At 32.8% G+C, this 22,816-nt stretch overlaps 1 protein-coding gene across 4 annotated transcripts in view; it reads right to left on the reverse strand.

Moving 5' to 3' along the window:
- The window catches only part of SCN7A (sodium voltage-gated channel alpha subunit 7), a 77,904-nt gene that overhangs the window by 18,743 nt on the left and 36,345 nt on the right, over positions 1-22,816 (reverse strand). For all 4 annotated transcript variants that reach the window (XM_041722778.1, XM_041722775.1, XM_041722776.1 and 1 more), the window contains 8 exons: positions 22,668-22,809; positions 19,175-19,375; positions 12,544-12,646; positions 11,646-11,884; positions 10,304-10,477; positions 8,488-8,844; positions 3,885-4,322; positions 716-821 (listed from right to left, as the gene is read on the reverse strand). In XM_041722778.1, coding sequence (XP_041578712.1) covers positions 716-821; positions 3,885-4,322; positions 8,488-8,844; positions 10,304-10,477; positions 11,646-11,884; positions 12,544-12,646; positions 19,175-19,375; positions 22,668-22,809 — 1,760 coding nt within the window. The remainder of the gene's footprint in view (positions 1-715; positions 822-3,884; positions 4,323-8,487; positions 8,845-10,303; positions 10,478-11,645; positions 11,885-12,543; positions 12,647-19,174; positions 19,376-22,667; positions 22,810-22,816) is intronic.

Here is a 22,816-nt window from a genome sequence, read left to right on the forward strand (position 1 = left end):
TACTAAATACAGGAATTTGAGCATTTTAGCAGTTAACATTCTGATTTCCAGTGATTTCAAATGTCCAGAACCCATAATTATTTGTTCATCTTGCTAGGACTAATTTGAATTATAAGTCATCAAGAGATGTATGTTATATATCTAGTGACTTAATCAACTGACTGAAGTCATACATTTCTTAATATTGATGTAATCACCATTACTTATTTTGTTTTCCTATGAAAGATAGAAGATTTTTCATCTGAGTATTTTGAATATTGACTGTATTCCATGAAGCATAAAAATACACACACACGTGCACACATGCATGCACATACACTTATTTAATCTTTTTACCAATCCTGTGAGTTAAGTTTTATTATTATCCTCAGTTTACATTTTAGGAAATGAGCCTAAGAAAGGCTAAATAAAAGCCAGTAAATGGTGACTTGGGATTTGAATTCAGCCTATCTGACTCCAGAGCCAATGCTCTTAACTATTGTATTAAACTTCCTAGGAAATAGGCCCTCTCCCTCTTTTCCACATGTTGACTTTTTTATTGACATTCCCTATAAATTTTATCAGGATTGATATGAGCATGTGTGCATATTTGTTTGTGTGTTCCTTAGCCAAATTAGTAAACTCTAAAATTAGAATATATACAATAGTATTTGATAAACTAAGAAATTTAGTTGAATTCCAATATAATGATCAAAGGAACTTATTTTTTTCTTACCATTTTTAAGATGCTTTGGCTTCTCATGATCATAAACCATTTCTTCTTCTTCAGAGATAGCAATATCAACTGTACTGCATTCAGATGAGCTAGATTGCTTCACCTTCTGAAAAGTAAAGTCCCGCCAAAAAAAGCTGTGATTAAAGCTTCTCACTGGAGTTCAAGTTTATTTCATTTTCAGGAATAAGAAAAATTGTGTACCGAAAGACTTTTATCAGGTTTAAAGACTATTTAGGCTAATTTCATGATTGGCATTAAAATGCATACCTATCTCTGTGATTTGAAGTTTTAAAAAATTAAAGATTAATTTAAATTAAAATAATTTTTAGATTAAAATTAGCATTTAGTTCATAATGCTGTTCTCCTGAAAGATGTATAGGATACCATATCTCCAGTATCCAAAAGGATTTGAGTTTCAAAGCTCTCCTGAAGTTATTCACAAGGTTTCCACATATGCCATTTCAGCTAGATAAGTAGTATCAGAATAAATTACCCCTTGATGCTAAAGATGGGTAGACAAGAGTGCACTTAGTTTGTATTGTGAAATCCAGTCCAGACATTCTTGTATATACCATCATAGGACAGGACTGATGTGAGGTTATCCTGAAGTGAAATGAAGAAATGGCACAAGGAATAAAGGTCAGGAATAGACCTGGCAAAATGGTACCAGCCTTATGGAGAGAGGCTATTTATAGGGACTGACATTCTTTCTCACTCGGTACTTGACTGAAGTTCAAGACCGAATAGGATAAGGTAGCCATGACTTTGTATATGTGGTAATAATGCATGTGACATGCACGGCTTTTACTTGAAATTATTTTCTCACAATGCTTTATTCTACTTTATCTTAAAATCAATATACAGCATGTCATCCTTTAAAATGACCAAGATCCTAAAGTTAATAACATAGGAGATTATTTTCTAATTAAAAATAAGATAAATATATTAAAACATCTGGGGAAGAACAGTCTTATTTTTAAAAAATTAAGGAAAGATCTAAATAAAGTATATCAAAAGGAAAATTATAAATATTTTGTCCTACCTATTGGTCTTATCCACAAAAAGTGTCAAGGAAATATAAATGGGAGGCTTTGTTTGCCTTAGACCTTACATGGTCAATTGTCAGTAAGACATTTGGTACTGAAAAAATATATATCCATTAGGGTATTACTCTTAAACAAATTGCTTTTATTATTTCAATTCCTCATATTTTCTTTATTTCCGATGAAATAAAGGTATAGCAATGTATGGGTTTGAGAGTAAACAATACATAAATGAATGTTATATAATGCTTCAGCATTCCATAATTAAAAATTATACACCTTATATTTATGTTATTTTAGAATTTTTAAATAAACTATTTGATGTGATTTTTCCAAACCCCTTTAGTATGTTATTCTAAATATATATATAAATCAATTGGAATTCAAAATTATAAATAATTTTATTAGAAGACTATTTAATGGCATGATGAAGTGACCATGCTACATATGAAAAACATAAAATTCATTATAAAGTTTGATGTTATTTTTAAAAAAATTTCTATAGTCACATTGCAACTAAAAAATGGCTGAAAGTTTCAATAACAAAGAAAAAAGAAGAATATATCTCAGAATTATCAGATAAGATATACCTTTATATTCTTTGGTTTTTGGGAGATTAGCATCCTAAAGTACTCCTGAGTTGCATAATCTTTAAAGTGTCTAAATTAAATATGCAACTAAATATACAGATAAGTGACTGATCAATCAACAAGACCAAATAATTATAAAGCATTAATTACATTTTCTGAAACCTTACCATTTACAATTATACTTAAGTGTCATCTTTCCTATATATTCTCAAATCCCAGACTTTCTAATGAGATTGGCAAGAAGTTTCCCAGAGCATCTCAACATGATGTGCTTTGATAAATAGCAATTTTACCCAGAATAAGATGGTAGTCAAAGTTGTAAGTGAAGATATGGAAGTGTATCTGGAGAAGAGTATTCTCTGTTTTTTTAGAAATGGTATTAATTAAAAAAAAAAGAAAGAAATGGTATTAATTAAAGGAAAATAGACCTAAAAATATTGGCATGCTAAGGAGTGAAAGTGTTTCTGTAACACAAAGATAGATACTTTCACTAGGAGCTGGAAGGATTCTGGATAATTGCAATTCAACTCCTATTAAGCCAACTTGAGAAGTTATTACAGCGCAGCTGCCAAGCTGTAAGAGGTCTGAGAGACAAGATGGTACCAAAGACTTTTTCAGGGATGTGGAAAGAGACGTTCTTTTCTCCTTCCCAGTTCCTGTGAGTAATCTGAGATGGTTTCCTACTGAGGTACAAAGCAAGAAGCTTGCTGAGCAGATGTGATCTCTGTAGATGTAACTTTATATTAAATTATACCTCCTACTAAGACAACATAATGCTTGCAAATGAAGAAGATAAGATTGATTCCAGTAGGGTGTACATTTTAGAAGGTAAGTTAGCAGCAATATCTCTACTTCCTTGAATGTGTTGAGTTTTTTGTTGCTGGGTTTTTTGTTTTGTTTTGTTTTGTTTTCATTTTGCTTTGTTTGTTCAAGAGTTGATAAAGCTACACACTGTTCACAATGGTAGCGTTTTCCTTATTCTTTTAACCCAACTCAATTATATATGTTATAGTAAATGTTGCATAAATAAAGTGACAAGAATCCTAGAATTTTAGCAGGTAAGAAAGTATTTTAGCCCTCCTATAGTCTAGTTTGTCATTTCCAAGATGATAATGCCCAGAGTTTAATGATTTCTCTGATAATGCACAAAGAAATGTCAATTTCTTTGAAAATTTAGATTTCTCCAACCTGCTTTTCATCACCCCATATTGCCTGCTTATTAATTTACCAAATTTTGTAATTATATTAACCTAATTTTACAAAGTGTTTACTATAGACTGGGTATTGTTCTATGCACCATTGATCTACTTTTCGCAGTCCCATCTTCCCTAAGAAATATATTCAATTCTATCTGCATTTATAGACAAGGAAACTGAAGCTTAGAAAGGTTAATTAACTTGATTAGGAGCATGAAATCAGGAGCAAGGAGTGCTATAGCTAGGATTGAATGGGTCCTCGCAACTTTACCACTAATTCACTTTCTTACCGACAATGCATAAATCAACAATAAGCAATCAGAATATTCAAACATCTTACCTCTTTGCTGCTCCCATCACCTGACTTGCTTTGAATCTCCTTATTATCCAGATTTTCTATATCAGATTCTCCCGAAGCAATTGGCACAGTTTCTGAGACACTAGGACTGGGGATAAGTGATTGACTCTCATTTTCAGTCAGTGTGTTTTTTTCTGTGCCACTGCTTTTTTCCTTATCCTTGAGGAATTCTTGGGTGTTGCTTAATTCAGAAAGGGTATGGTCAGAAATATTCTCTTTAACATATACATCATTTACATTGTCCATTGTCTCCTTTGAAACATTTTGGTTTTTGCATAATATTTTAGAAAGCACATAGTTTATTCCTTTCTGAATCTTTGCCACTGCACGTTGGAGATTTTTTGCTTCATCGTCCTCTTCAGTTGTTGCAGCCTTGTATGAACTAAATGAGCTCACCAATGCCAGAAACAGGTAAATTATCTAAATGAGAAAGTAAATGAGGTTGATTTTATCTTACTTTTTGTTTCCTTCTAAACAATAAAACATCTTTGAAAAAAACTGTCCTGAGATTTGAAAACAGGATACAAACTACAATGCTATTTAGGCTAGCCAGTTCTTACAAAGGGTCAGGTGCTATGCTAAGAGTTTGTACAGCTAGAACTCCCTTAGGATCACAACATTCTCTGATGTATCATTTATTTCTCTTTTATAGATGAAAAAGGCAAGGCTTACAGGTCTCAAATATCAAAGGTCATATAGATTAGACTCAAATCTTATTCCAAAGCTTGTTTTCCTTTGTCTAGCTAGGCTACATCTTCCAAGATGAAGAAACAGATTGTTACTTCAGGTGGCTGACTTCACTTCAGCACTATCCCAGGAAGACATACAATGACATCTTCATGGGTTCTGCAAACCCACAAGGAATATAATGAGGAGAGTGCTATTCCTGGTTCTGAAGCATGCATCTAAATTTCCTTGGGACATGCTAGCACAAGGACTGGGTAGGTTAATTGATTCTCTGTGGTAATAAATTTTGTTAAATAAGAAAGAGATGAGTGATGGAAGAATCATTCCTAATACTTGTAAGTTATTTGAATTCAAGGAGGGTGTATATTTTGACCTTTACTATCACTAAGAGATATGATCAAACCATGTTTAGTTTCCAGAGAATCATACTATTATCTTGTTTGTAACAGAGAATCATACTTTTATCTTGTTTGTAGTTGTAGGATATAAATAATATTTTTGGACTTTAGAGCTGGAGATTCATATTGGTAATTCTTTTAGACTTACAATAATAATTTGAGCATCTTGCTTGTTATGGAAGTTTTTCTGCCTCTCTTTGGATATCTGAGCTTTTAATGATTTAGTTTCCTTTATGTTTTATACATTGCTTTTAATGAACCAAATTCAAATGACATGAATTGTGTTTAAGAATATATATATATATATATATAATATATATATATTAATGTAAAGTTTACTTACAGAAAATATGGGCAGGGGCTCTATGGCCCTTGTACAAATTACATTATTAGGATTTTTATCCTTCTTAAGAGACAATGAGTTCAGGATGTTAAGAACGCAACACCAAATATAATTTAAGGTAGTTGGTTGTTTCTTTTCCTTCCTTTGTTTGGTTATTAGGCATGGTGAGAAATAAAGGAAGGGAAGTTAGGTAAGAATTTCATGACTATACACTTCATGTGAGCAGGAACCAAGTTATCTCTTAAGACAACTAGCACAGTTCTAGGCACAAAATAAGTGATAAATATTTGTTGAAAAAAATTATATAATGAATGAAAGAATAGATATTGTGGGGATGCCTGAGTGGCTCAGTGGTTGAGCATCTGCCTTCTCCTCAGGGCATGATCCTGGAGTCCTGGGATCGAGTTCCACATCAGGTTCCCTGCATGGAGCCTGCTTTTCTTCCCTCTGCCTCTGTCTCTGCTTCTCTGTGTGTCTCTCATGAATAAATAAATAAAATCTTAAAAAAAAGAATAGATATTGTGCCAGGATTTGGACAAGGAAATATTCTGCTATAACAGTTGTGTTTTTAAGAGCTTACAATCTAAGATTTCTTATATCTTAGATACACATATCCTACACACAATACCTGCAGATTTACATATACAATAAAAATGTTAAAAAGCTGAAATGAAATTCTAAATGATAGAACTGAAATTTGAACCCATGGATCTGAACTGTTCTTCTTGGATCTGAACTCTGTTTTTTCTTGGATCTGAACTCTGTTTTTATCTACAGCTCAATGCTACATATAAGTATTTAAAAGTCAATTAAATACTTGCTTTTGTATATGACAATATTTTAAGATTTCCACTTAAGACTGAATCACTGTCGGAATCTTGTTGGGAGAATAAGATAAAGTTAAATCTAAAAACTGGGAAATATCTTCTTTTTACATCAATGCTGAGATTAAGTGTGAAATTGCAATGCTGTAATGCAATGAGTTGGAAGTACAGGGGGAAAAGATCTACAGCCTTACAGATTCTCTCCTTGCATTTTTTCCCTTATTTACTCTAGTGTTATTATCATGATGTTCCACACATGGGTGACTGTTGAGGGGAATAAAGTTTAAAAGATTCAGCAAGCCGAGTAATATAATTGTCAATCAATTGGAAATGCAGGTTCATGTAACTCCATTTTACCCTCTAATCTGTCTGCCTATTGACATCAAGTTTCTTATAATCAGGAATAAGAAAAATAAGACACAGAGTAGAGTTCCAAAATAAAGAAACAGAAGTACAATTATATAATTGCCTCAGCATTTTTGCTTCCTTGCTTTCTGTGTGTGTGTGTGTGTGTGTGTGTGTGTGTGTTATTTCCATCAATAGCCATCAACCATGATCCCTCCTTTTCAGAATAGAAACTTATATTTCCTTTGCAAAATCACCCTTATCTCATTAGTAGTCATATGAGTTGAAATGATGCCAACTCCAGCTCCAGGACAGGGTTCTGAGTAGTTTAATGTAATACATGTTAATATATCACATGTTAATATATTCTACACTTTGCACAATAAATAATAAGTGTATTCCACACCCTGTGCAAAAGAGATTGGTTTACAAATAGACATGTGACTCAGAGCTAATATGAGAGATCTGCTGTGACTTCTAGGAAAGAAACAGGAATTTCTCTTCTATTAGACTTGACATGATATGAACACAAGAAGCTTTAGACTTCAGCAGCCATCTTGATCAAACAGAGGGCAATAGCCAGCAAGAGGCATACAGAAGACAGATCTGAGATATACAAAGATGACCTTGTTTGAACATATGTGTCACACTATAACTGAAGTGAAATCTACCTCCGATATTTTGAGTTATGCATGCCGATACATGTGTTGATTTTTGTTTCAGCCAGTACGAATAGGGTTTTGTCACTGGGAGTTGAAAGTGTACTAATAGCTACAAAGGCAGAGGTCAGTGAAGTCTTTTCACATGTTGGGCCCTGTTCTAGGCTTTGATGATATGGAGAAAAGTCTTGATCCTTTCTTTGTGCAGCTTAGTTTAATAAGGAAGGTTGAGACATGTACATCAACAATTAAACATAATGTCAGCAGAGGTAAGTAGACAGGGGTTATAACCAAGGTGAAACAGAAGCAAGGTGAATAGGAGCACCAATAGATACAATGGAGTCTAACCTGTGATTTTTTTTTCAGTCTTTAGGAAAATGTATTTGATCTCCACCAAATATTGAATCCTTTCTTTTTTTTCCCCTTTCTCTGTAAGAGCAATTTTCTTTTATAAGCTATTCCCTTTTCTTGGAAGAAGTGAAAGCTACTTACTCAATTCATGTAATACCACTTCAATTACTGGGAATTTAAAAGTGACAGCTTTTCCTTTTAGTTAATGCACAACAGTTTTATAAACCAATGATTTTTAAACTGCTGCACAATTCAATCAAATGAAAACTTAAAAAAAAAAAAATCCTGATGACCAGGCTATGTCCACATACCAATAAAATCAGAATCTCTGGGAATGGATCCAGGGTATTACTATAGTTTTATTAATTCCCCAGGTTATCCCAATGTGCAGCCAAGTTTGACAAACTGTGTTACATCTAAGTGCTTCTTAAAAATTTAATGTGCATACAAATGACCTGGGGTTATTGTTAAAAATGTAGATTCTACTTCCATAGGTCTGGGGTGGGGTCTAAGAATCTGCAGTGATAACTATCTCCCATGATGCCAATGCTACTTGAGTAGCAAGGTTTTAAACCAGTGCTATCCAACAGAAATATGATGCATGTCACATATGCAAACTTCTAGTAGCCACGTTAAAAACATAAACAAAAACAGGTGATATTAATTTTACTACATATATTACTTAACTAAATATATCAAAAATGTTATTTTAAAATTTATTCAATATGAAAATTATTAATCAAATCACTTACACTTTTTATGGAGTAAGACTTCAAATCCAGTGAGTATTTCCACATGTAGCACATCTCAAATTGGACCACTCATATTTCAACTGACCAACAGCCAGATATGGCTAGAGGCCACCATATTGGACAACACAATTAATAGACTACTAGATCCCATAAATCTGTATCATGAAAATACCAGCCTACATTACATCAGTTTTTCAAGGAAAATGTAAAAGCATGGGTTACTTACCAGTAAGTTTCCAATTAAAATGACCATCATGTAAAAAGGAATACAACTGAATTGGCCTGCTACCTTAAAGCAGTCCCATAAGGTCTCTATCCACTCTCCACAGAGAATCCGGAACACATTCAGGTAGGAGTGGAAGAAGTCCTGCATGTGCCAGCGTGGGAGTCGACAGTCTTTGTCTATGTTGCAGACACCTTCTTTGTAACTCATACCAAAGAGTTTCAGGCCAACCACAGCGGAAAAAAATGTGAATGTGAGCAACAGCAGAACCAAGTCTTTCAGGGCCACCAATGAGTCATTAAGAATCTGCATCAGAATCTTAAATGTCGGCCAGTATTTTACCAACTTGAAAATTCTCAACTAATACAGAAATCCCAGAAACAACAAAAATAAGAAACAAACAACAAAAAACCTGGTCACTTTGTATTGTGACATATATTTAAAATTTTTATCAGCATTATACACATATACATATATAGTCTTTAATGCAATACTCAGCTTTAAGTTTTATTAATAATAACCACTGAAAATTCATTTTTATATAATTCTTAATATAACATACATATTCTGTATTTTTTACACTAATCCATACACATCTTCTTCTATTTATTTGTCAATTTTCATTCAACATTATACTATTATAATTACTCTAGTTTTGTTTTAATATCTGGCAGGGCAACTAGCCATTCTTTGTTTTGCTTTTCACAACACACAGGAAATTCTCCTACATTCTGACAAATAGATGATATCGAAAAAACATGTTAGGTCCCATTAAATTCCAGTTAAAGTTTATTATGTATTTTCCTTTAAAGTAACTTATCAAAGACCAAACACAGCATTCTAGGTTTAGTCTGAATATTTCTCTTCTTTCCACTAGATTTTTTGTTTCTATTGATAGGGTTACCTTAAAACTTTAGCCACCATATTACAGTGAACAGTTATCTAAAACTGAAACATCATTTTTATAGATGTTATACCTTCTACAACTTTGTCTAGTATACAGTTGGCTTTCTGAACTCAAGAGTAGGGCTTCACATTTATTCATGTAAAACTGAATCATTTATATTCAGTCCATACCAGCTTTTCAGATACTTTGATACTTTTATCGTATTTTTATATTTCCCAGTTTTGTTTCATCCATAAATTTGATAGGTACCTCTCACATATGCATATCTTACTGATTAGAAAAGTCTACAGATAAAGACTTAAGACAAGGCTCTGAAGAATTACTTGGAAAAGGTCAAAGCTACTTAATTGTTCTTGATTCCTGCTACATTCCTTCAACTTCTTACCAGAATATATTACTTATTAAGTACTTAACATTTCTATACATACTCTTCTAATAACATTATTTCCTTGGCTAGTTTTCTGACTCTTACTACCACCCTACATTGCAGGCATATACTGATTCTGACTTAATATTTTTCATAATAACATTCTGCTAGCCTGATCTCTTATAATGTTTTCTAACTCTACATTCAGAAATACTGTTCTTTAGTTATACACTGGCATTCAGCTTCTGGGACTCTAGATTATCCTGCTCCTCACAACTGACCAGTAACCCTGGTCCTACTTCCTAAAACTACACCTCAAATTTGCTACAGATGTGGCTCATTTTCTTTGAGGTTTTGGTCAAATGACAGCATTGGAAACTGCTTACTCTTCCTGGGGCACTTTCTAAGCTCTTTCCATGAAAATTAATTCATTTATTACTCCAAATGTCCCAATGGGAGAGGTATTACTATCCTTCCTACGTTGTGTCTGAGGAAGCTGAGATAAATTTTCATAAAATAAAATTTAGATATTGAATCCTACTTACCACCCTGAATGTTCGAAAAGGAGCCATTCCATGAATATTTGCTAGATAAAATTCTGCTAAACCATGGAACACAATCAGGCTATCAAAAATGTTCCAACCTACTTGAAAATACCCATATGGATGCATTGCAATTATTTTCAAAATCATTTCTGCTGTGAAAATTCCGACACAAATCTAAACAAAAACAAAACACATGGATGAGAATATGCTTTCAAATACACTATCAAAACCCTCATACACAGAAACTATAACTTTTCACTGCCACAGTCTTCACAGTTTCTCTGTCAAGATCTGATTAGTTTTGGAGCCTGTATTATAAGGCTAGGCTCAAACATTTTTATTTAACAGCCTAACATCAAGCATTGCATACAAAGTTTTCAGTTATTTAACAAAAAACTATTCTGGAAGACAACAAAAGAATATTTAAGGATGAAAATCTTTTCATTTTGAATGGTTCCTTTTGGGATATAGAGTAGATGATAAGATATTTAATTTTTTAAACCGTTAAAGAATTTTATTTTATTTTTTTTACTTTTTTTTCGTTAAAGATTTTAAAAGTACATATATGAACTAGAAAAAAAACAGAGTAAATCTATGAACACTATTTTTTGTAAACTATACTGGCAGAAATAACTAAATTGTTATATTGGTACCGAATAAACGCATAATTCAAAATGGGTAGTAGTTTGGCAATCCGTACTAATACCAAGCAACAAACAACAACCACCATGAAAGCAAAGAAAATTAAACACTGTTTATTTCCTTGAATGTGACTTGTTTTTAAACTCTGAGAAATCTGTTTTGCTTTTTGCACTGTAGGTAAGAAAAAGGATGAGTGTATCTCAACAATGCCTTGCCAAAAGGATAAATTACCATCTAAGGCAAAGACAGGCAAAGTTCCCATCTGGAACAGACAAAGCAGGTATGGTTGTAGTCAGGATTCAGAATTCAGGTGTCATTGAGGAACTTGTATTTGTTATTTCACCTGTGCCCTGCTCTGATCTATGGAGCTATGGTACCAAGAGGGGAAATACTTGGGAAGGGAGAGAAAATAAGTAATATTTCCATTTAACCTAACTGCCAAGCAGCTGACTAGAATCTCAAACTTAAATAGCAGAATTTTAAACTTTAGCTATAAACTTTTGCTATAAACTTATTCAATGATAAGAACACTTACAAAGCAGAGCTGGGGTGGGTTGTGGAAGTATGAACATAATACTTCAGAAGCTAATCTGCATATAATGCATTTGTAACAAATTGGAGTTATAAAATAAAATAATGGGAATAATGATGACTAAAGAAAGCTGAAATCACAAAGGAAAATGATGTACAAGAGCCTTACCAGGTTTCCAATGCTGAGAACATTTTTGGTTTCTTCACTCATTGGATAACAATCCAAGGCCAAAAAACATATGTTTAGAATTATGCATATGGCAAGGACAAGATCAGTAAATGGGTCCATTATAATCATATGGATAAATTCTTTCAATTTTAACCAACAGGGAGAACAATTCCAAATCAAGAAAGTTTTAGTACATCTATACCAACACGATGGGCATCTCTTCCTGGATTTTTTAAGCTCTGAAATGAAAGAATAAAAAGTTAAACATTAGCAAATTCTTTAACATCTAACTAATAAAATATTTTATTTTTGCATGCAAAGAGATAAGTTTAAAACTTTTGATTTGGAATTAGCAAATAGAAATAATTTGTACTAATAAAAGCAGAGCAAAGTAAATTTCCTCTATTTTGTTCATTCTTGCTGAGTTAGACCAATCAAAATGAGACAAACTGTCTATTAGAAGCAAAATATTAGTTTCTCTCAAGAAAACAAGTATGTAATAAAGTTGAGAGTATTACGATTTATAATTTCTAGATTTTAATGCTTTACAAAATAATGGCTTTTAATATTGTCCATGATAATGAGTTACTGGTTATAAATATAAAAAAGCAGACAGTACAGAAAGGATCTCAAAATATTGTTTTATTATTACAACTTCTATTTTTAGTTGTTATAAGTTAATACTTTTTTGTTAACAATGTTAAAGAAAATTTCTTAGCACTCTTTGGTGACTCTTTCCAATGTCTAAAATACCATGTTTATGGAATTCCTTAATATTCTTATATCAATCCTTAAACTTTTGTTATCATTTAAAATTCTGAAGAAATTGCATGATTTCTTTAAAAGTGAATCTTATGAATGGTACCTTTCATAATGTCTAAGTTTTTTTCTACTTTACCTTCCTCATGTCTGATAGCAGCAGTAGCATCATCCAACATATTCAAAGAAGTGATAATAGAAGTTGGTGATCTTTTCTTCATTTCTATTTGTGTGGCGTTGGTCTAAAAAGAAATTAGATGAGTCCAATGCTGGCTTCTTCCCTTTATAGACACAAGACTATAACTATAAGAAGTTTTATAACCTTTTTTAAAATGCTGACTCTTTTACCTCCAGAAATCTCTTTTTGGGTTTCATCATCTGGTGCTCTTTACACTATAGGCAATACTAAACTAATCTAGGATTATTTGGGTAATGAATGTGTATAACTTGCAACTCAAAAAAACCATTTCATACTATGAGGTCAATATAAAAGGAGGAAATCAGAGAATACTGGTTTATTATTCATATTTGACAAGCCATTCAACGTATATTTTAGGATTATTGCAAAATATCCAGTTGGTAAACATGCCACTGAATAATAGTATTTCTTAAACAAAATTTATTTGAGGGTATTTTATAACTGAAAACTCTCTTGAAGGACATCTGGGTGGCTCAGGGATTAAACATTTGCCTTTGGCTCAGGGCATGATCCTGGGGTCCTGGCATGGAGTCCTGCCTCGGGCTCCCCACAGGGAGTCTGCTTCTCCTTTTGCCTGTGTCTCTGCCTTTCTCTCTGTGTCTCTCATGAATAAATCTTTTTTTATTTTTTTAAAGAAACTCTCTTGATAAAATCAAAATTATTTGCTTTTGTGATAATGAAATAATCTTGAATAGTATGAGGTAAAAGAATGTATCGCAGAGTTGTTTTGGCTAGAACATATAGGATAATTCCATAAAGGAATCACTTCCTTCTGTCATGTCTCTTGAGTGATGGTTTTAAGATAGTCTCTTTTGCTGATGTGGTTACACAGAATTCAAAAGAAATCCTGCATTGGAAATACATTCCTAGAGTCTGATGTAGATGTTACAAGTTCTAGACCATTATAGTTATCACAAAAAGAGCTCAGATGTTTCTAGCAACCATGAATAAATTTATATTTGAATTTAAAATGTAAGAAACTGACAATGGTGGGGCACCTGGATGGCACAGTTGGTGAAGTATCCAACTCTTGATTTCAGCTTAGGTCATGATCTCAGGGTAGTGAGATTGAGCCCCGCACTGCACTCTGTGCTGGGTGTGGATCCTGCTCAGGGTTTTCTCTTCTTCTCCCTTTGCCCTTTCCTGCTCAACGCACACGTTGGTGCGCATGCATGTGTCTGAGTGTATGTGTGCACATGCTCTTTCTCAAAAGAAAAAAAGAAAGAAATCGACAATGGGTACATAATATTACACCACAGAGTTCCCAACAGTTTTTACATTTGATACACAAGAGAATTATATTTGTATATTTGTTAACTTGCCATTAGGTATGGCTAAATAGGTAAAATAAATAGTAAATAAATTTGAATATAAAGCTTCTCTGGAACAGAGGTAAATGGCATGGGGCTGCTGCTCTGCACTAACACTGAAGGAATTAGTGGTCAAGGCTCATTGATAAGCAATACTCAGCATTCCCTGGTTGGCAGGTTCTGCTGTGGTCTTTCTGAAGTGGCATAATAGGTATCAAGGGAATCATCATATTTATCTCAGTCTATATAAGTCAAGTTACCTCTAATTTCATAAATAGTAGAATCAGAGGAGGTAAAAACCAACTGTACTACACACTGATTCCATCATGAAAATGATAGATTCTTCAGGTCTACAGATCTCTGTTCCTTTATTATTAGTTTTTTATTGAAAAAGTAATCTAAAAACTCAGGATGTGAGGTTATTTACCTTAACTAAACTTACTTCAGAAAGTAGTTTTTAACTGACTTACAAGGTTATATAAAATATAAGTTGTAATTTACAAAATTTCAGATTTCCATGAGTTAAAAACCAACAAAAGCATAATTGTTCTGTTATTAAAGTCTAACAAGGATTTTCCAGGTAAACCTTCATAAAGATGATATTTTATGAGATAGTGAATACCTTCCACTATTCTTATATGAGGAATTGCCTCTCCTAGAGAGGTTTCTGATGACAGTGTTTGATGGAACCACCTCAAGAAGCAATTCAGTAAAGATAATCATCTGTGTGGAGAAGGTAGAGTGAGGAGAGAAATAACATTATTGTCAATATACTCAATGTTCAATTCTCTACTTATTTGGCTTGAACTGTAGATATATTTTAGAATATAAAATGAATAAACTACATATAAGTCTAGTAATATAATTACTTCAGTGGAACTTCTTAAAAATATTGAATGAATGCCCACAAGTTGGCCAACTACTAAGGACAGGACCATTTTATAACGCAAATTAAGAAGATCACAACTCAGCAATCTCCTGTTTGGAAGTTTAAGAGGAAATCAGGACATATCCCAGGTTAAAATTAGACTGAGAAAAGGAGCTACGATTCTTGTTCTCACAACTGGTTTAAATTTTCCTCTAGAGAGGATATATGAATAAGATAGAATCCAGTCATATTTCTAGCATTTAGCAGTGAATGAAGCAATGAAGTATTCATCTTGGACTTAGATTTGCTCTAAGCTATACTGGCCTTTTTAATCCTTACTCACTGTGTTCCTTCCCCCTATATACTGTGGATTCATTCTTTAGATCTCAGTTCAAGTGTCAGTTCCTCAGAAAAACCTTTTCTTACTCAGGGAAATCTTTATTATAGGCTCTCAAAGCATCATGTTTCTCACCTTTATGGCATGTGCCACAGTTTCATTTATTTTTTTTTATTAGAGAAAAATACAGTGAATCACCAGGTACCCAATATTAACATTATACTCTTCATTTCTGATGCATTACTCAACCTACTTTATTTTAAATATTTCAGGAAAAATATTTCAGACACTATATAATCAGACACCAGAATAAGCTTTGTAAGACACATAATAACAATATTAGGATCACAATCAGAAAATTAGTAATTCCTTAATATTATTCAATACACAGACCATGCTCCATTTTCTTTCATTGCTCAGAAATTTTCTATTATAGTTTATTTGTTCCAATCAAAATACAAAAGAGATCCACATATTGAACTTAGCTTACAGGTCTACTGATTATCTGGTGACTTTTTTTCCTATGTGATTTATTTGTTGACGATAATGGATCACTTATAACTGCAGAATTTTCCACTTTCTTGATTTGGCAGATTGTGTCCTATTAATGTAATTTAATGTGTTCTTTTTCTTATAGTCTCTAGATAAAGATAGTTAGATCTAGAGGCTTACTAGATTTAGCTCAGATTATAGCAATAATATATTATATCTGGTGTTTTATATGTCCCATGTTTCATAACAACAGGAAACACATAATGTCTGGTAATCCTAGAGGTACAATTTTGTGTTTATGATAATTTTATGGTCTATCTCCCCATTTGGTCATTAGCTTAATGAAAGCAGACTCTGTATTTGTATCTATTAACATTTAAAAATCTCCAATGCTGAGTATAATGCCAAGTATATAGCAGATTGTCAATAACATTTTACTTAGACAGATGAGATATAAGGATGCCATTTGCTATTAGATGGGCAAATATTTTTGAAAATATTTATATTCCTACAGTTGTATATATCTGAATCTCTTCTTAAGGTTTGGACAGCGACTGGCAATTCTTGAGAAAGTTTCATCTGCCAACTGTGTAATTGACTGAAAAATATAGTTTCAGCATTGAGCCTCCAGAAAAATAAAGTGGTGAAAAATGAAGTCAAGTGTTGAGAAATTAGATACCAATAAATACAAGTCAAGTTTTGCAACTGGAACTCCTCAATAAAGATTAAATTTGAGGATTCATTAAGATGCTTATCATATGTGAGTCAACACTCAATAAACATTATATACCATTATTATTATCATTACTATTATTTTAATTACCCCTAAAAGGGGGTAATTAAATTACCTCTAAGAGGGGGATATAGTCAAAGACTTAAGAGTTTTATGTTGATGGGGTAGTCTCTATCATGTATTACTGTGCCTTCTTGTGTCCCCTATAATTAGCCATTAACATCTTTTTTTTCCAGTTTCTTTGTATACTATAAGCATTGCCAAGTGCTTTACAAGAATTTATTTCATTTGAATCTCACAACCTATGAGACAGATACTACAATTATATATACATATTGCAGATAAAGAAGCTGAAGTTCAGAAAGATTAACAGACTTGGCAAATATCATATATCTATTAAGTGGCTAAAATAGACTGAAATCTATATTTATCTGACTGCAAAACTATGCTTTTAGCCAATATGATTTACTGCTTTCCTATAATGTGAAAGTATGAAGCATCTAAGTAATCTCTCAGTAATTCCATCATCAGAATTATTTTTTTTTCATCATCAGAATTAGAATCTAATTAGTCTTAGATCAGTCACCTAAAGGGTTCTCAGTATTTACAGTATTTTCTTATGTATAAATAAAAAAGGAAAAGAAAGTAAATCTTGTGAAAATGACCTTCCCTCTTGCTTCCCCAAAAAAAGTTTTTCATGACAAAATGTTCTAGCACTCTTCCAGGAAAAGAAATCCTTTACAATTGAAAGATTTTAATTAAAACCAGAAAGGCTTTATGTGATCCAAAGCAGCCAAATGAATGGAGATATTAAGAAATTGAGAAATAATTCAAGTTCTTTCTAAGCAGAGTTAAGAGGGCATCTCATCTTGGGATAAGAGAAGTATTGTGCTCTTGGATACACTTGTGTGTAGCCCTTGACATTTGAAATACTACTTTAAAACAAATTACACATTCAGCATATCATTAAGACCATAATCATTCAATCAGAAGGACCCCACACTCATTTCTAGAGACAGAAATCTCTTGTAATTTTTCTATGACTTCCTCATGGGTGATATAATGGCTACACTCAATAGCCTCTTTTTATACATGTTTTCTTCATACTGTCTATAATTGCTTCTTGTTTCAATGGTATGCATGTTATGAACCATGTAGACACAGTATCTATCAATAACTTTTAATTTGGTGTGATCCTACACTATGTTACTCAGTTCCCATGTTCTTAGGAGAATGGCTTTTCTAGAGATTCTTCAGTGATGATTTAATAAAGAGTTATATATGTAGGGAAGTTAACATTTTCCCCCTTTGACCCAGAAGTTACCTTTTGTATTATTGAACCTCTTAGCCAGCCTTACTACACATTCTACTTAGTGCTGAAGTCTATCTTGGCTCTTTACTTGTCCCCATCTCTTTTTATCTTTCTCACATGACAGGGTCTCAGTAGAGTTCCTTTCTATTCTTTGTCTCCTCCCTCAAGCCGTCATTTTATCATGGAGTTTGTATTTTTCTCCAGTGTAGACAATCTTTATGAGCAGGTGTTGAGAGTGCAAAATAGTTACAAACCTAAAAGAATGGAAAAGGAGGCAGGGCAAGTGAGGTCCTGTATCTAGGCCACTCCAGTCAAGAAGCACTCAACTCGACTACAGCCATTTTGTTCCCAGTACCCTCCAAAGACTAAGTTCCCAGGCAAGAGGGTTCTTTATAACACCAGGGTAGGGAGAAATACCTGGAAAAAGCATGGGCTGAATCCTACTGCAGGCCACTTGGCTCCTGACCACCATACATACCTCAACAGCTCCAGGTAGGGGTGTTAGAAGACTGGACCAAACCTATTCCTCCCCAACTGAGAAAGAAGTATGAAATTGCCAGGTCCTATTGACTATAAGAAAGCAACTCTGGTTGCTTCCCTGGGTCCCCTTCTTTTAGTACACTTATACCAATTTAGATTTTTTAAAGATAATTTCTATAGCTTCTTTAATGTTACTTCTGTCAATACTTTTAGGTTCATTTTGCTATGAAGCTAAAAATCTGAAAATACACTCAAAGACAACACTAAAATGATGGGAAATTAATTAAATTTTACTAACCATGGATTTCATCATTTCATGAATAAAATAATTCCTTATATTGAGATGCATAGTGCATTTCTTCTTGAAAGAACTAGAAAGCTACTAAAGTGCATTTTTTTCTCTTTTTACAACTTCAGTACTGTACTTTTTTTATAAAGATTTTATTTATTTATTCATGAGAGACACAGAAAGAGAGGCAGAGACATAGGCAGAGAGAGAAGTAGGCTCAACGCAGGGAGCCCGACATGGAACTCGATCCCGGGACTCCAGGATTTGGGGCTAAAGGAGGCGCTAAACTGCTGAGCCACTGGGGCTGCCCAGTACCGTACTTTTAATCCATACTTTTAGTACATCATGATATCTAAATTATGGAAGGCATTATCACTTTTGAGTTGAATACTAGAATTGTCCAGTTAAGTCTGATGTACTGTCTGAAGCAAGCTTGAATAAACTAAACCTGCATTAAGAGAAGTTTGAAAAATAATATATTCATAGTTTATCAGCAGTAATAATACACATTTTGGAACATAAAATTATCTGTCTTAAAGAAATATTTAAAGATGTTGGTCACTCTTACCACACTGCACTCAGGAAATAATGTTATGTAGCAACAGTGAGCCCACTTATCAAGATCACTGTTGATGTTCCTATCATGAACAACACACAGCTACTGAACACTAAGTAGAAAGCAATATAGTCCAAGATCTTGAGAAAGTAACTCATTCTGTGATTCTATGAAGCATTAAGAAAAATTTTTACCTCAGCTGCTTCATTTCTTTCTTGAAGTTCTTTTAAAGTCTGCTGAAATTTTGGCTCAACCTTCCTAGCTTTAGTTTTCAGCTTTTCTTCTTCACAGGACATAGCAAGTATGCCCAAGAACAAACTTGCTATGTAAAAAGCAAACCAAAAGCTTATCACAACAAAAAATATCATGTAGACTTTTCCAGAAGCATAAAGGATCTAAGGAGAGATGGAAAACGACAAAAGAGGAAAACGTTATTTGTCTTCCTGTAATCTATTTTAAAATGAAAAATGACATTTTGTTATGAAAATAATTTAGTTGTAAGTAGAATGTAATCACAGAATAGTTTTACTGGCTCAAACTGGAGAAATAAGAGAAAAGCTCTTCAATTTTAGATATATACATTAGGTACAAAATGCATGGTATAAAACCAAAGGAAGAATTTAGTAACTGAATTAAGTTAGGGTGAGAGTCCGGCTTTTAGGTCTTCACTAAAAGAGAAAACACACTGACAGGAAAAAATTGTCATTTTTCAAAAAGAAAGCTGGACAGTCTGAAGTAAAGACTATTTCCTTTATAGTAAAAATTTTAATATATGAAGCTTATTAAAATTAGAGAATGAATATTTAGAGATTAGTTTCTTCTTATTACTTTATGAAAACATCATAACAAGGAAACAGCTTAGGTCTCTTCAAAGAGGTGGGGAATAAGATAATTTTTCTAGGTCAGATACCTACATTGGTGAAGAACATTTAGACAAATCACATGGTAAAGTCATATAATTTACTTATGGAAGTCATTTATGTATAGAAAAAAATCCAAGATTTTAGACTTCAAAACTGAGTATTGACTAGCTTTTATTTCATAATAATTACCTAAGAAAAATGAGAGAATTTAAAAATTTAGAAAATTATAAGTAATAGGTAAGGTCCACTATATAAGTAATACAGGCCACGGATTTATCATTATTGATTAAAAGCATATAAAGAAAATTTAAAAAATAGATAAGACTAGTGTTAATTTTTAAGCATCCACTTGAATCGATAGGTAAGTATTATTTATAGAATATATTATACTGAATAACAGTTAAAATGTTTACAGATTAATAAGTTCTAACATTCAATCAAAAATAATATCTTATTAATCTATAGTGTATTATCTTCAACGGTATTTTTAGTAAGCTTTATTTCCCCAAAGAGTCACCTATTTAGAATTTGGTTAAATATTTTTCCCACTGAACTAGCTATCATCTACAATAGACATTCAGGAGTCAAAAATAGATGTTATAGGATATACTGCAGGCCATGCATATTAATCAATACTTTGTTTATTATCTCATTAAATCTGTGCAGCACATTTATGTGGTATTTATTATTATTTCCAATATGCAGATGAAAGATGAGGTATGTGGATGCCACCAGGGTACTCCCAGGCTGATTTTTCATTTCACTAGTAGTGGGAAAGGATTTCCTTTAGACCAATTCTAAGAAGAAAATTAGGTAACATACTTAGAGGGCTGTAACCAAAAATCAGAAAACATTAATTATTATGTAAAGTAATACAATCCATAAATATTCACTTATATTTTTGTTTATCAAAATTTCATTAAGCATTTCTATGTGTTTGATGCTGAGAACACAAAAATTAAAATGTGGCAAAATACTTTTTAGCTAACATATCTCCTAGTGGGAGAAACTGCTGAACAAGCAATTAAAATAACCATAATTAGGGATGCCTGAGTGGCTCAGTCGATTAGGTGTCTGACTCTTGATTTCGGTTCAGGTCATGATCTCAGGCTTGTGGGTTCGAGCCCTGTGTGGGGCTCTGCGTTGGTATGGAGTCTGCTTAGGATTCTCTCTCTCTGTTCTTCCCCTCCTCTTCCATATGTGCACATGCATGCTCTCTCTCTCTCTCTCTCCAATAAAATAAGATAAAATAACCACAACTAAAGACAATTATACAGTTCCATGGAATTCTACTGTAGGGTTTGCCTAGCTGTGAAGAAAGGCTTGGGGAAAAGCTCAAGACTGGAAAAGCTCAAGACTTTTTCTGGGTTTGAGGCATGAATTTAAGGTATGAGACTGAAAACAGAAACCTGAATTTAGGCTGAGGGTACAACATACATTGAAACAAGAAATTATGGGAAAAAGCTCACTTAGGAAACAGCAAGCCTTTTCCAATAAAGCAGAGAGTAGGTATATATTGGGATATCACTAGAAAATAAATCTGGAGAGGTATGCAAAAACTAGATCTTAAAGGGCATTATAGACCAAGCATTTGAACTTTGAACTGCATTCCAATGGATTTGGAAACCTTTGAAAGATTTTTAGCAGTAGGATAACGTTATAAGATTATTTTAGAAAGAAGAAGTTCCTAGTACAGTGGAGGAGGCATTGATACTTAACAACATTTGGAAATAACATAAATAAATACTCCCCTTACAAAATCAGAGAAATATAGTTTGCATTTTAAAAAGTCATTTTAATATTTTAATGTATTTCTTTTATTAGAAATATAATTGTACTGCATGTCTATTTGGTTTACTTGATTTTTCATCTAATAACATAACATCAACCGTTATGCTGAAAGTCCTATCATTATTAATAGCCTGTAAATACACATACACACACACACACACACATACACACACACACTCGCCGTAATTTACCCAATTATAAAAAGTATGGAGTATATGTGTATATTTTTTAAAAAAAGGAAAAAGTAAAAAAAAAAAAAAGGAAAAAGTGTTTTCCTTCACTGTACATACTTTGGAAATTTAAAGTAATTTATTTTATCTAATATATTTTGATATTAATTATGCTGCTAAATTAACACTGCATATTATACTGTGATAAAACTTCTCTTAAAAGAAAAACTGAGTCTCCATTTTAAAGAGTATTATATCTTTCTGAGAAACTATGGCACATAAATCATCAGTTATGAAAAAAGACTCAATTTGGATTTCAAGTCTCATAATGGCAAGCTTTCTGTTAAAATCAGACCATGATTAAATATTAAAGGGGAATGAGAAGAAATAGAAGAATTGATGTGAAATACACATTATAGATATTAAATAATTTTTTAATACATGGTAATCTCACAGGTTCAAAATTTTTTTAACTAAAGAATTAGTACCTACCAATGTTCTTTACTTAGTTAATATCAAATGTATGATAACATAGGGCAGGGCAGTCATCTCTGGAAGATACATGTGTTGTAACTTTGGAGAGGTTATTCACCCTCGGATCTTAGTGTCTTCATATAAAAAGCATATATATATTGGTCTTGCAGGATTGTTTCAAAGATTAAATGAAATATATATAAGGGCACAGATTTGGGCACAGCATTAGCATACAATTTGATATTCAATAATTCTGATTCTCTTTTCTTCTGTGCTCAAATTCTTCTCTCCATAAAAATTTGATAAACCATGTTACATTTGACCTTTATTTTAGAAGGGAGGAGCATGGCATCATTTTTATGTGCAATGCAGATTCTTTCTGTTCTTACCTGATGATAAAGTGCTTCAGGGTAATCCTGCGTCATTAATCGAAACATGGCAAGCAAGGCCCAGCCAAAAGTGTCAAAATTTGTGAAGCCATAATCAGGATTTGTGCCAGCTTTCACACAGACATATCCTTCCGGACACTGACTAAAGA

This window comes from Vulpes lagopus, chromosome 11, assembly GCF_018345385.1.
Source record: "Vulpes lagopus strain Blue_001 chromosome 11, ASM1834538v1, whole genome shotgun sequence".
Classification (NCBI taxonomy): domain Eukaryota; kingdom Metazoa; phylum Chordata; class Mammalia; order Carnivora; family Canidae; genus Vulpes; species Vulpes lagopus.